This window comes from Tympanuchus pallidicinctus, unplaced genomic scaffold, assembly GCF_026119805.1.
Source record: "Tympanuchus pallidicinctus isolate F22 unplaced genomic scaffold, pur_lepc_1.0 scaffold21, whole genome shotgun sequence".
In the NCBI taxonomy this organism is placed as follows: Eukaryota; Metazoa; Chordata; class Aves; order Galliformes; family Phasianidae; genus Tympanuchus; species Tympanuchus pallidicinctus.
This window is the reverse complement of record NW_026294733.1, coordinates 11,604,448-11,618,957: the sequence shown is the minus strand read 5'-3', so window position 1 is coordinate 11,618,957 and position 14,510 is coordinate 11,604,448. Positions and strand designations below refer to the sequence as shown.

General features: G+C 53.8%; 1 protein-coding gene across 31 annotated transcripts in view; it reads left to right on the top strand.

Moving 5' to 3' along the window:
• Positions 1-10,364, top strand: part of LOC128081397 (protocadherin gamma-A4-like) — a 179,201-nt gene extending 168,837 nt beyond the window's left edge. For all 31 annotated transcript variants that reach the window (XM_052684578.1, XM_052684577.1, XM_052684576.1 and 28 more), the window contains 2 exons: positions 3,610-3,698; positions 8,745-10,364. In XM_052684578.1, coding sequence (XP_052540538.1) covers positions 3,610-3,698; positions 8,745-8,962 — 307 coding nt within the window. In that variant the 3' untranslated portion in view covers positions 8,963-10,364. The remainder of the gene's footprint in view (positions 1-3,609; positions 3,699-8,744) is intronic.
• Positions 10,365-14,510: the final 4,146 nt, after the last annotated feature.

Below are 14,510 nucleotides of genomic sequence, written 5' to 3'. Positions count from 1 at the left end.
ATGCACAGAGAGTGGGGGAAGGGCGGGCAACATCCTCTGTTAAGGGAGAAGGAAGGAAATCACAGCGACTTTTGATCTAGCACTGATTTTTGGGGGGAGGTTCGGATTTGGGTGATGGGATTGATTGGGGGAGGGGCTATAGGGTGAGGGATGCTGCCCCCAGGGCATGGCTGAGCTGCCGTGGCTGTGTCCCCAGCACACCTTAAGAGGCTGTGTGATGGCTGTCACTTTCCCCACTCCTTGTCACTTTGCCAGCACAAAACCACATGGGGCTGAGGTTTTATTGCTGCTGCTGCTGCCTCTGGCTGGGGCTGGGTGTGGGAGGAGGCTGAAGGAAGCTGAAGGTGGAAAAACAGCGATGCAAGGAGGGGGAGGAGGGTGAAGGGGTCAGCTTGAGAGCATCAGTTCTGCTGGGGAATGGGGCTGGGGGAAAGGGATTGGAGAAAATGCCTGGCCCTCAAGGTTGGGAGGGGAATACTATGGCTGATGCTGCCCCTGCCAGCGGGCAAGGAGGCAATGGGAGGCTGGGGATAAATGGGAAGGAAGGGAAAGGGTCCAGGGTGAGGTGGACCCCAGCTGTGTGCCCCCCATGCACAGAGCCTGGTGGGATTTGGAGCGGTGGGTGGAAGCTGCAGTGCTGCTGGAAGGACTGGAAAAGCCCAATAAAGAGAGGAGGCTGAGCGGGCGACCACCCTGCTGGGCATCTCCTGGGGCCATAGGGCCACATCCTCAGAGTCCTCCTGGGCACCCACAGCACAAGCGTGGCACAAATCAGACTTCCAGCTGCAGGATGAGGAAAACAAGTGGAAAACAAGTTAATCTCGGGCTGAAAAAAAAAAAAGAGATGTTTGTGAGGCATTTGGATGCCATAGTAACGGTCTCCATAGAAACCCTGCAAGGAAATGAATATTTCTGTACTGGAAGTGGAAATAGGGACGATGCGTTGGCTGGGGTGGCAGAAAATAGCAGGTCAGTGGTGCAAGGCCCGCCCTGCTGCGTGGGCTGATGCCTTCGGGCTGCTGAGCAATGAGGCATTGCAGAGCCTCACCAGGGGCTGCAGGACATGCCTCCCATTTTGGGATTGTGAGCTTTTGGCTGGGTTTGGTGGTGCCCCGTGTTGATCCCTTGGATGCAGCATCATTGGGTCTGGTTCCTCTTTGTCTCAAACACAGGTTTGCTTCCTTCCCTCCAACCTTAGTGCTGAGATTATTCCCCAAACCTAAATCCAGATGTTTTCTGAGCTTTTGAAGCGTGGAATGGAATGAAACAGGAGGGAAAAAAAAAAAAAAAAGGAAAAAAGAAAAACAACAAAAAAACAACTCTGTCCTCTGCAGGATGGGTTTTTATAAAAAGCCTATTGAGAAAATGCCATTTGTATTAAGAGCTGCCAGTCCTTGAAGCCCATTTCCATAGGAACCACCTCCTGTTCCGGGCAGTGCAGCCTCAGCCATTCACAGCCCTGTCCTATAGCTGTGGCAGGCAGCCAGCTTTGCCCATCAGCTGTGTGCCTCTTTTTTTTTTCCTTCTTTTCACTATGTGAAGTTATTTTAGGATGCTTTTAGATTACTGCATTCATGTTTCTCCTGCCTCTGAATTCCGGATGATTGCGCTCGCAAGTAATTCAGGCACTTGAATTTCCTGCATACAGAAATGAGCTCAATCAGGGCTTCTGCAACCATGGCATTTCTAAAATAGCTCTCCAGTGTGACATCATGGGGAGCAACATGCTGCTTTGTGCAGGACTGGAGAGTGCTGGGTGCTGTAAGCTTGCAGGAAGGACCTGGCTCTGCATGGGGTAGAACAGGAGGATCTGCAGACCACATTGTTCTGGCTGGGCTGTAGCCTGCAGGTCAGAAGAAGAGATGGTTCTCCCCAATTTGGCACCAGTAGGACCCCATGTGGAGCCCTGAGCCCAGCAGGAGAGCAGGAGCTGCTGGGGTTAAGTGGTGGCTGCGTGGGTTGTGGTTTGCAATGGGGTTTAGGTTGCTAAGTCCTTTATAGGATCTCTATTCCCAGCCCTGACGTGGAGCAGTGCTTGCTCCTCGAGCATTGCCACCCATTGAGGCAGGCAGGCCTTGAAGTCCTGAAGCCATGCCAGCGCACGTGTGGCAAGGTATAAATAGGTTATGGGATGCCCCGGGTTGCAGCAGATGGCAGGCAATTCGGAGCCTCAGCGGGCAGCCTCTGCTGTGTCAGGGATGGAGTGTCACCTGCACAGATAAAGCAGGGGAGTGAGAGTGGTGATGTGAGGCTGCAGCCCTTGCCTGTCCCCACTGTGCCCTCTGCCCACGTCCCTCAGTGCCACGTTTACCCCTGGGGATGGTGACTCCAACCCCCCTCCCCCAGGCAGCCCATTTGGGTGCATTGCCACTATTCCTGAGAAAAAGCTTTTCCTAATATCCAACCTGAACCTCCCCTGGCACGACTTAAAGGCATTACTGCACGATGTGTTGCTCCGTGATGGAGTAGGGTTGCGTGGGGTCTGATCATGGTTCTCAGCACACTCATACAAGCATCAGCATGTTTAAAATTTCTCTGTATAGGACACTTGCACAGGGAGGAAAGGGAGAGCCTTGCATTCAGGACTTTCCTACTTGCAAGGCGATGATGTAACTGGGGCAGGGACCCAGCCATGGTAGATGTGTGCTGTGATCATGCAGCTGGTGGGACTTTCAGGTCTCCCTGCTGGAAGGAGGGCTGTGGGAACACATCCCTGGCTTCTCTGATGGGAAACTGTGGCCACGAGTGAGGGGTGGTTGAACACAGCTGCCAGGCACCTGGCAGACATCAATGCAGAGCTTGTTTGAAGGCGCACAGAGCGCTGATTGTAACTTTGCTCTGCAAAACCTCCTGAAGGGAAGCCTGGTGGCATCCCCACAGCTTTCCCAGGCAGAGCTGCCTTGCTCAGCCCCCAGCAGCTGCCCCATGTGGTCACCCAACTCCGCTCGCTGCTCTTGGTGGCTGCTCTTGGACTCCCTTCAGAGCTGGATTTCGGTGACGGGCAGCTGCCTCCCTGCTGATCCCAAATCCTGTGGCTCCAGGGGATTTTCTCACCTTCATTCCCATGAATGAAGCTGCAGAGTGGAATTGTAGCCTGAAATAACTGGAGTTGTAGCCTGAAATAACCTGGAAGGGCAACAACTCCATGTGGCTTTCAGAAGGAACCTGGTCATACAAGGGCGTGCGCATCTCTGCAGGTCTAGAACTGGGTTGTTTCTTGTTGTTTTTTTTAATGTGTGTTTGTGGTATTCAGCTGTGGGAAGGCACCTAAAGGGATTTGAGGTCGTTAGGTGCCAGCTGGTTCAACCAGCAGGCATTAGGAAGGTCTTCCTAGAAGTACCACTCAGCCCCAAGTACTTTGGTGGTTGCTCTTCAAAAGCCTTGGAGAGGGATGGAGACTTCTGACAATATTTACACTCCAGAGTGTTGCTTTACAGAGGGATTTGAAGCCCTCACCCTCCTCTCTGCCAACGTTGCCCACATCCAGCTGTAAGCTGCTTGGTTTTCCTGCAGCACTGCCTTCTCCAGCAGATCCCTTCCCCAGCCCACCCCTCTTCTCCCAGCTGGAGTAACACGCCATTTCTTTCCTTTTGTTTTCTATTCCCACAGCTCCCAGAATGGAGAGGAAGGTGGAGCCTGGCCCAACAACCAGTTTGACACGGAGATGCTTCAAGCCATGATCCTGGCCTCGGCAAATGGTCAGTCTCTACTGCATGCAGGGAAACTACAGCATGGGGAAACCGTAGCCGTCTCAGCTGTGTGCCATAGATAAGATGCTCGTGTGGTACTGGTGTGTGTGGTACACTGGAGAGGCTTCAGAAGGACTTCTTGAGCAGATGCTGATGAAGTTACCCTTCAGGGGAGGGAGAAGGGGAGGGGAGATAGAATAGAATCAGCCCATCCCCACTAACCACATCCCTCAGTGCCACATCTGCCCTTTTCTTGAACACCTCCTGAACCTCTGCTGGTACAACTTAATGCCATCACCTCTTGTCCTGTCACTGTGACCTGGGAGAAGGTAGAGAGTGATGAGGTCTCCCCTGAGCCTCCTCTTCTCCAGACCAAACCATCCCAGTTCCCTCAGCTGCTCCCCATAAGATTTGTGCTCCAGACCCTTTGCATCTTTGCTGCCCTTCTCCAGATACGCTCCATGACCTCAATATGGTGAGGGGCCCAGGACAGGCAGGATTCAGGAAGAGGAGATGCCAGAGATCCATCAGCATCAATCCAAGTGTAGACAGGGTTATCTCTTTCATCCAAACCGTATTATCTGCGTACTGCACAGCGTTATCTGCCTGGTGGTGAAGCTGTGCTGAATGAAAAAGCTGATGTATTACAAGCCGTGTGATTTCAGAAGGCTGCAGTAAATGAAATATCTGCTGTGCCCTGACTTGCTGTAAGGTGTGGAGGTAGAAGGCTTGGAAGATCTGCTTGTGGCCCGGGGACAGGCAATACCAGGAGTGTAGTGAATGCCTGCTGCAGTCCCACTTACTGCAAGGTCCTGTGTCTGTGGGCAGCCAGAAGCTGATCCTCAAAGCTTGAGGCTGCTGTAGAGAAAAGCTTCCTTGTGTCCCCACAGTGCCGTGGAAATAGGGATGCTCTTAGAGCAGTCCTGCAGGTCTTAAGAGAGAGAACCCAACAAATCTCATGCCCAGAGATATGTGTGCCCCTGGGCGGTCTGAGAGCACTGGGTTTGGGGTCACAGTGGCTGGCCTTTGTTTGGGGCCATTCTCATGTGTCCTTGGTTTGCTCTGCTGCGTTTGTGTGAAAGCAGCAGGCAGGGAGGGGTGTTCCATGGCTTTGTGTGAGAGCAGCACAATTACCACTGCACGCAGCGCTCTGGATAACCAGCCTGGTTTTTCTAAAGCTTTTATTTATAAATACCTCCGAGCCTTTTCCCCCTCGGTTTAAAAATAGGAGCAGCAGCACAGCCGTAAAACGCTGGGTAAAATGCTTTGCATGTTTCCTTTGAGCTTGTGGGAGAGAAGGAATCTGGGGGAGGGGGAAGGGATGTGCTGTGGTGTTGCTTTCTTGGAAAGGGCTGCAGCCCTCGGCAGACATCGGCAGCGCTGAGCCACAGCTGTGGGGATGAGGCATTGGGCAATGGGGCTGTTTACACACCAGGGAAGGAAACAATGCAAAAATGGGGCTCTGCTCTGTAAAAAAAAAAAAAAAAAAATAGCCTGCAGGGCCTCCAGATCCGGTTTCCTTGCTCACAAATAAGGCTGATTTCCTGGCTGCTGCCTGGACTGGAGATGGGCAGGTCCTTTCCAGGTCAGACATTGGTTTCTCCACTTAGCTCCTGGCCCTGTTTCCATACATCTCCCCCAACCTGCACTTCTGGGATCCCAAGCCCTCTGGAGGTCTGCATTACTTCTCTAGTAGAGGGCTGGGGATGGCTTTCCTGCAGCAGTGCAATGAGAGGCAGCTTGGTGCAGCCCATCATTCCCTTGTCCACGGCAGCCATGGATGGGGACTGGGGCACTGGTGCTGGGGATTCAGCCTGCACTCCTTCTCTCCATCTCCACTGCACCAGGAGCCCCCTGATGCTTTTTCTTTCCCATCAGAGCTCCGTTTCCATCTGTCTCCCCTTCTCCCTGCTCTGCTGCTCTCCATGTTAAACTAATAGTGCTGATTGGTGCAGGCTTTGATGAGGAGCAGTGCTAATTGCCCACTCAACCTTGTGCTGCCAACCCTTGGATAATGTTTTGTGGTCGTTTACACGATCCTTAATGTCATCTGATTGAGCAAGGAGTGGGAGGATGCCCCTAACTCAGTGAGTTGTTCCGTGCTTATCACCCCTGGGAGGCTGAGCCCTTCTGATGCTCTCTGCTCCCAGGCTCTGGAAGGGGCTGATGGTGCCCTGCCTGCATCCTTACTCTTCACATATGGGTTGTCCTTCATTTCAAATCCCATAGCTTCTTTGCCCTTGGAACAGGGAGCCTGGGAAATGTGGAAATGCAATGGTTTGTAGAGGCAGCTGCTGGGACAGACTGAGGAGCGGGGGATGCTCCAGGAAACCAGATACTGAGGGGCAGCATGGGAGGCACTCTGTCCTCAAAATACTTTGGATTTCAGCAGGAATGTGTAGGGGTGCTGTGAGGCAGCAGGGGAGCCTGCAGACAGGGAGTGGCCGTCAGCCCTGCTATATTGGGTGTCCCAAAAGCACCGGCAGCAGCTGCAGCAGCAAGTGCTCCCCGACCTCCTGTCCCCTCTGCGTATGGGGAAAGTTGGAGCCAGGAAGGGGTTATTTTTGCCCAACTCTCATTTTCCTCCTCACTGTGTGGCTTCAAGGGCCTGGGGACTTTTTTGGGCAGTGGCTGGCTGCTGGCAGAGGCTGAGCACAACCTTTACAGCAAGGAGAGCTGGAGTGCCCTGCTTGGCAAGAGCCTCTGGGTGCCCATTTATAAACCTCCATTGTCCCTGTTCTCTCTCCTTTTCATCCCTAATGCCAATGTTACCTAGGAACAGCCCTTTGCTCTCACCCTGACCAACCAGCACGCTGGGAACTGCACTCCTGGAAGGCTGTGCTGGGACTGCCAATGAGATCCTGGAGCAGTGCTGGGGGCTCCTCCAGCACAAAGCCCCTGAGCAGCAGGGATGCTCCCTGAGCACTGAGGGATGCACCCAAGGCTGAAGCACAGCAGAACAGAGAACAGTAATGATGCCCTGCCCTGCCACCACCATGGGTCCCTAACTGCAGCTTTGCCTGACTGCATTTCCCCCCCCCAGCCTGTTGTTTCCAAGCTGGCTGTGTTTTTTTCCTCCTCCTCTCCCAGCAGCTGTAACTTCTCAAGCTTTGATTGCTTAACACTTCCAACCTCTTCAAGGGGACACAACAAACACTGTATTTCAGTGACCTTTGTATGCAAGGAGCAATGCATGGGGCTGACCTGGGGAGAGGATGCAGGAGCACCAGCCTGAGGTTTTTGCTCAGGGTTTGCCTTTATTCCTTCAGTCTGTGAACGGAGGGCGAATGAGCTGTGCCTGGGGCCCTTCAGGCACCGTGGTGTTCTGCAGCCTCCCAGGAGAGCATCTCTGTGAGGCAGCTGAAGCCCCTCGCACGAGAGAGCTGAGCTCAGCCCCTGTGCATGCAGAGAGTTTGAGCAAAGCCATTTCCCATTGGGGTTGTTCTGTGTCGGAGCTCATCGTGCAGGGCTGCTACAGGAGAGCTGCTCACGCTCTGTCTTCCCTCCCTGCTCACATCCTCCCTCTCACATCCCCCCATTTCCATCTGCTCTCTGCCTCCAGCATCCCGGGGGGGCCCCGCTCCTTTCCCTGCTCTGCGCCTGCTCTCTGCAGCTCGGCAGCAATGAATTCCCATCCCATCCCCCTCTGTACTGACTGCTTTGTGCTTGTATCCCAGAGCCGGCCTGCAGCGCTGTAAGGGAGGATTTTCTTTATTGATTTGTCTGCACCAGGAATAAACCTGGCTGGGGAAATGCTGGGGTCAGGGCTTTGGATGCAGGGGGAAGGGAAAAACACTGATATTGGCTTTACCTTAATGCATTGCTAATGGTCAGCGCTGTGCAGTGTTTACAGTGGGCTGCTGGGGAAGGGATGTCTTTGTGCTCCAGAGAGCAAGGCAGAACAGACAGTTCCCTATCCCATCCCCATCTTCATCCCCACCTCCCATCCCCAACTCCATCCCCACCTCTCATTCCTACCCCCATCCCCAACTCCCATCCCTGTCCCCATTGCCAACTCCATCCCATCCCCAGCTCCCATTCCCATCCCCAATTCCATCCCCATTTCCCATTGTTTTCTCCATTCTCATCTCTATCCCCACCTTCCACTCCTGTCCTCATCCCATCTCCACCTCCCACTCCTGTCCCTGACTCCATCCGCACCTCCCATACCTATCCCCACTTCAAACTCCATCTCCACCTCCCATCCCTGTCTCCATTCCTACCCCCATCCCATCCCCACCTCCCACTCTTGTCCCCATCCCCCTCCCATCTCCACCTTCCATCCCTGTCCCCACCTCCCATCCCTTTCCCTATTCCCATCCCATCTTCACCTCCCACCCCTGTCCCTACCTCCATCCCCCAACTCCCATCCCTGTCCCCACCTCCCACCTCCCATCCCAAACCCCATCCCTACCTTCCATCCTCAATGCCATCCCCACCTCCTGTTTCCATCCCCACCTCCCGCACTTGTTCCCAACCACATCACCATCCCCACCTCCCATCCCCATCCTCAACCCCATCCTCACCTCCCATCCCTGTTCCTATTCCCATCCCCATCCCATCTCCACCTCCTACCCTGTCCCTAACTCCATCCTCCACCTCCCATCCCCATTCTTAACCCCATTCCCACCTCCCATCCCCAATCCCATCCCCAACCCCATTCCCACCTCCCATCCTCAACCTAATCCCCAACATCATTCCCACCTACCATCCTCAACCTAATCCCCATCCTCAATCCCATCCCTGTCCCCATTCCCATCCCCATCCTATCTCCACCTCTCACCCCATCCCTAACTGCATCCCCACCTCCCATTCCTATCCCCGCTCCAAACTCCATCCCTACCTCCCACCTCCCATCCCCATCTCCCACCCTTGTCCCTATTCCAATTCCCATCCCATGTCCACCTCCCATCCCATTCCCACATCCCAAGTCCTGGTTCATCCTAGCCTTCCCTCTGGAGGGGAGAGAAGGATGCTCGCGGGCATCTCCCCGATGCGACAGGAGCGAAGACTCAGAGCCAGTGCTAACCCCGCTCCTCTCCTCCATCCCTGCAGAAGCCGCTGATGTCAACGCAACCCTGGGTGGGGGCACAGGCACCATGGGGCTGAGCGCCCGCTACGGCCCCCAGTTCACCCTGCAGCACGTCCCTGATTACCGGCAGAACGTCTACATCCCGGGCAGCACCGCCACGCTGAGCAACGCCGCCGGCAAACGCGACGCCAAACCCTCGGGTGGCAACAAGAAGAAATCTGGCAAGAAGGAGAAGAAGTAGAAAGGAGACGTCAGAGCGGCCGGGCAGCGCGTGCCAGCACTCCCCAACACCACAGGAGGACGAATGTGGATTTGGTTTTTATTTTTGATTTCTCGGCGACGCAAAAGTTATAGGAAGCGCTGCGAATGTATTTGTCATCGTCAGAGCTAGGAGCAGGCTGCCTGCTGTTAGGTCTCATGATGAAAAGCAATCTGGAAAGCTAAAGCTAACACAAACAAGTGCCCTGTGAATACAGCTAACGTTTTATACGACCCCTCGGGTGTTAGGATACACGAGGTCGAAAGGCTTCGGCCAAATCCTTGGCTTCGATTTGCTCCCAGATGGTCTGAGAAAGGCACGAGGCTCTCGCTCAGCTTCGTCCAGTGTAAATAACTGTAACACCCATCTGTTAATTTATAGAGCTTTGATCTTCTTCTTCTTTTTTTTTTTTTTGAAAGAAAAAGGAATTTCCCAGCATAAAGCCCCGTGCTCCACATTTTCTGCTCTTTGACATCGTGAAACTCACCCTGGGTTATTTGTTAGCGGTGGATCTGTGGGTAGGGAGTGCTTCGGTTCCTGTTCAGCTGTTATCCGAAAAAGAAAAGAAAAGAAAAAAAAAAAGTGTTTGTATTGCATGAGTCGAAGGGAACAATGCAGAGCTGCATCCTGAACAGTTATTGTTTTGTTCTGTTGTTTTTTTTTTCCCCCTCAAGTACAACCAGCCATGGCCTGAGAGCTCCTGGTGTCTGAGCAGGGGTTCAGCGTGGCCCTGGGGGGGCTCTGAGCAGACACATCTCGTCCCTGCGTTGCAGTAAATATTTATATGTACAGTCAGTGTTCTTTTGGAATTAAAGCTATGGGGCTGGGAGGGGCTGCTCTGCGCCTCTCCGTGACCCCGCATGGGTGTCACCTGCGTCACAGCTGCACTTTTGGAACACGCCTCCCCAGCCTCCAGGATGTCCTCGCATGGCCATGCAGCATGGGGTGAAGGTGCTTTGTATGTGGGGAGTGGGGGGGAGAGGGCGGGGGGTTGTTGGGTACCGAGGAAATGGCAGTGGGTTTGGTGGTACATGAGGAGCAGGTTTGGGATGGGGATTTATGGGCTGGGTGTCCCTGCAATGGCATGAGCCCAGGGATCAGCTGGGATGAAACATTGGGGGGTGCTGGCTTTGGGGTTTCCACCTCCCAGAGGGAACAGGAGGACGACCAGTTGGATTTCTCCATGCTGTGCCCCTTCCAAGCGGGCTCAGCCCAGAGGAGTGTCCTGGTGGCCTTGGTGGTGCTGCTGGGGACACCTCAAGCTCCCCATATCACAGCATCCGTGCCTCTCCCTCCCCCCAGAAAAGCAGAGAGGGAATTTGGCACCCAAAGTGGGTGCGGGTGGGGAGAGGTTGGTCCCCCCCAAACCCCCCCATAAGGGCCACTCGATTTCACATAGGATTTTTTGCTCTTTTTTGATCACTAACACTTAACTCACCCCCTACACGCACACACATCCCCCTCCCACACCCCGGGGGGGCGACACCACGCTCACCACATCCCAACCCCACAGCTGCTCCACAGCCCCATGTAGCTGCCAGCCCCCCCCCCCTCCTGCCCCCCAGCAACGCCGTAGGTGAATCGTAGTCTTTATATTTCTTTTTAACCTGCAATCTGAGGTAGCGTAGCGAGTGTTGTGTATTTAGTGGCGTGTTATTTTATCTCAGTAACTAACTTGTGGAACAGCAGTATTTTCACTTTCTCTGTATCTTCTCTCCATGTGGTCTGTGCTCCGAGTGTACGTGAGATGAAACACGTTTTGCCCTCTCCATGTGTCTAATATTGAATTATACTTATATATTATATATATGCTTATATCCTTCTTATACCCGTATAGACCGACGTCGATGTGTTACACGCAAGTTTTATACTCTAATATTTATATTGCTTTTTTTTTTTTTTTTTTTTTTTTTCTTTGGGAAAAAAAAAAAATAATAAAAATGGTTTCTTCTGAATACGTGGTGGTGCTTTTTGGGACAGCCCCCCTCCCCTAGGCCTCCCCCGCCCGGAATGAATGAGAAGGGCTGCAACCCATCTCGCAGCCGCAGGGCAAAATCAAGCAGCCGCTGTCAGATGTGCTGAGGGCACATCAGGGGGGAGGGCAGCCGAGGAGATACCGACCCCACCACCACCGCCTGTGGCTCTGGGCCCCCCCTTAGCAGCACGCAGGATACGGGCAAAGCATCCCCTCTCCAACGGACTGACACACGGGCGCCCCTGCAGGAATGCGGCTGCATGGCACGGGGATGGAGGGGGGGAAGGAGTGAGGCATCCCCACCAACATCCCCACCAACATCCCCACCAACATCCCCACCAACATCCCTACCAACATCCCTACCAACATCCCCACCAACATCTCTACCAACATCCCTACCAACATCCCCACCAACATCCCCACCAACATCCCTACCAACATCCCCACCAACATCCCCACCAACATCCCCACCAACATCCCCACCAACATCCCTACCAACATCCCCACCAACATCCCCACCAACATCCCCACCAACATCCCCACCAACATCCCCACCAACATCTCTACCAACATCCCCAACAACAACATCCCCACCAACATCCCACCAACATCCCTACCAACATCCCCACCAACATCCTACCAACATCCCTACCAACATCCCCACCAACATCTCTACCAACATCCCCACCAACATCCCCACCAACAGCCACCAACATCCCCACCAACAGCCCCACCAACATCCCTACCAACATCCCCAACAACATCCCCACCAACATCCCCACCAACATCCCCACCAACATCCCACCAACATCCCCACCAACATCCCACCAACATCCCCACCAACATCCCCACCAACATCCCCACCAACATCCCCACCAACATCCCTACCAACATCCCTACCAACATCCCCACCAACATCCCCACCAACATCCCTACCAACATCCCCACCAACATCCCCACCAACATCCCCACCAACATCCCCACCAACATCCCCACCAACATCCCTACCAACATCCCTACCAACATCCCCACCAACATCCCCACCAACATCCCCACCAACATCCCCACCAACATCCCCACCAACAGCCCCACCAACATCCCCACCAACATCCCTACCAACATCCCCACAAACATCCCTACCAACATCCCCACCAACATCCCCACCAACATCCCCACCAACATCCCCACCAACATCCCCACCAACATCCCCACCAACATCCCCACCAACATCCCCACCAACATCCCCACCAACATCCCCACCAACATCCCCACCAACATCCCCACCAACATCCCCACCAACATCCCTACCAACATCCCCACCAACATCCCCACCAACATCCCCACCAACATCCCCACCAACATCCCCAGCAACATCCCTACCAACATTCCCACCAACATCCCTACCAACATCCCTACCAACATCCCCAGCAACATCCCCACCAACATCCCCACCAACATCCCCACCAACATCCCCACCAACATCCCCACCAACATCCCTACCAACATCCCTACCAACATCCCCACCAACATCCCTACCAACATCCCCACCAACATCCCCACCAACATCCCCACCAACATCCCCACCAACATCCCTACCAACATCCCCACCAACATCCCTACCAACATCCCCACCAACATCCCCACCAACATCCCCACCAACATCCCCACCAACATCCCCACCAACATCCCCACCAACATCCCTACCAACATCCCCACCAACATCCCCACCAACAGCCCCACCAACATCCCCACCAACAGCCCCACCAACATCCCCACCAACATCCCTACCAACATCCCCACCAACATCTCTACCAACATCCCCACCAACATCCCCACCAACATCCCCACCAACATCCCCACCAACAGCCCCACCAACATCCCCACCAACATCCCTACCAACATCCCCACAAACATCCCTACCAACATCCCCACCAACATCCCCACCAACATCCCTACCAACATCCCCACCAACATCCCCACCAACATCCCCACCAACATCCCCACCAACATCCCCACCAACATCCCTACCAACATCCCCACCAACATCCCTACCAACATCCCCACAAACATCCCTACCAACATCCCCACCAACATCCCTACCAACATCCCCACCAACATCCCCACCAACATCCCCACCAACATCCCCACCAACATCCCCACCAACAGCCCCACCAACATCCCCACCAACATCCCCACAAACATCCCTACCAACATCCCCACCAACATCCCCACCAACATCCCCACCAACATCCCCACCAACATCCCCACCAACATCCCCACCAACATCCCCACCAACATCCCTACCAACATCCCCACCAACATCCCCACCAACATCCCCACCAACATCCCTACCAACATCCCCACCAACATCCCCAGCAACATCCCCACCAACATCCCTACCAACATCCCCACCAACATCCCTACCAACATCCCCACCAACATCCCCACCAACATCCCTACCAACATCCCTACCAACATCCCCACCAACATCCCTACCAACATCCCCACCAACATCCCTACCAACATCCCCACCAACATCCCCACCAACATCCCCACCAACATCCCCACCAACATCCCCACCAACATCCCTACCAACATCCCTACCAACATCCCTACCAACATCCCCACCAACATCCCTACCAACATCCCTACCAACATCCCCACCAACATCCCCACCAACATCCCCACCAACATCCCTACCAACATCCCCACCAACATCCCTACCAACATCCCCACCAACATCCCCACCAACATCCCCACCAACATCCCTACCAACATCCGACAATGCCTTCTATCCTCCTTCCTTCCTTCTATCTATCCATCTATCTTCCTTCCACCCATCCATTCATCCATCCATCCATCCATCCATCCATCCATCCATCCATCCATCCATCCATCCATCCATCCATCCATCCATCCATCCGTCACTCTGCCTATCTATCTATCTATCTATCTATCTATCTATCTATCTATCTATCTATCTGTCTATCTGTCTGTCTGTCAGTCTGTCTGTCAGTCTGTCTATTTGTCTGTCTATCTGCTCATCCACCCATCCATCTTTACAACTTCAGCCCAATTTTTGAAGTCAGAATAGAATTCTTCTCACTGCCTATGGCTGCCGTGACACGGGGGATCGCACGATTCTGCAAGCAGAACTAGCTGGTGTTAAGCAGCTGTTTCCCCTCCTCTCCTGCATGACGTGGGACACACGGGTGTCCCTGTCCTCTTCCTAGGGACACAAGCTCTTTTGGCTTGCCCTCCTATCTCTCAGCCTGGCTTTCCTATGTGCCCCTCCAGCTCCTCTGCTCCAGATCCAGGTCAGAGAGGCACCTCAGCACAGCTGTTTTATCCCAGTTTTGCATGTGAGTTGCCAGGTACCTGAGGGCACGTTGCTCCCACCTCCAATATCCCACTTTGAGGCATCAAGCTCCCCAGTTAGCAGCTTGTCATTGCCGAGCTAATCAAGAGGGCCCTTAGGAAAAATATTAAACAAAACAACCTAAAGAGAATTAAGCCAAATGATAATCAGCTCTCTGCCCTCGTTTTGAAATTATC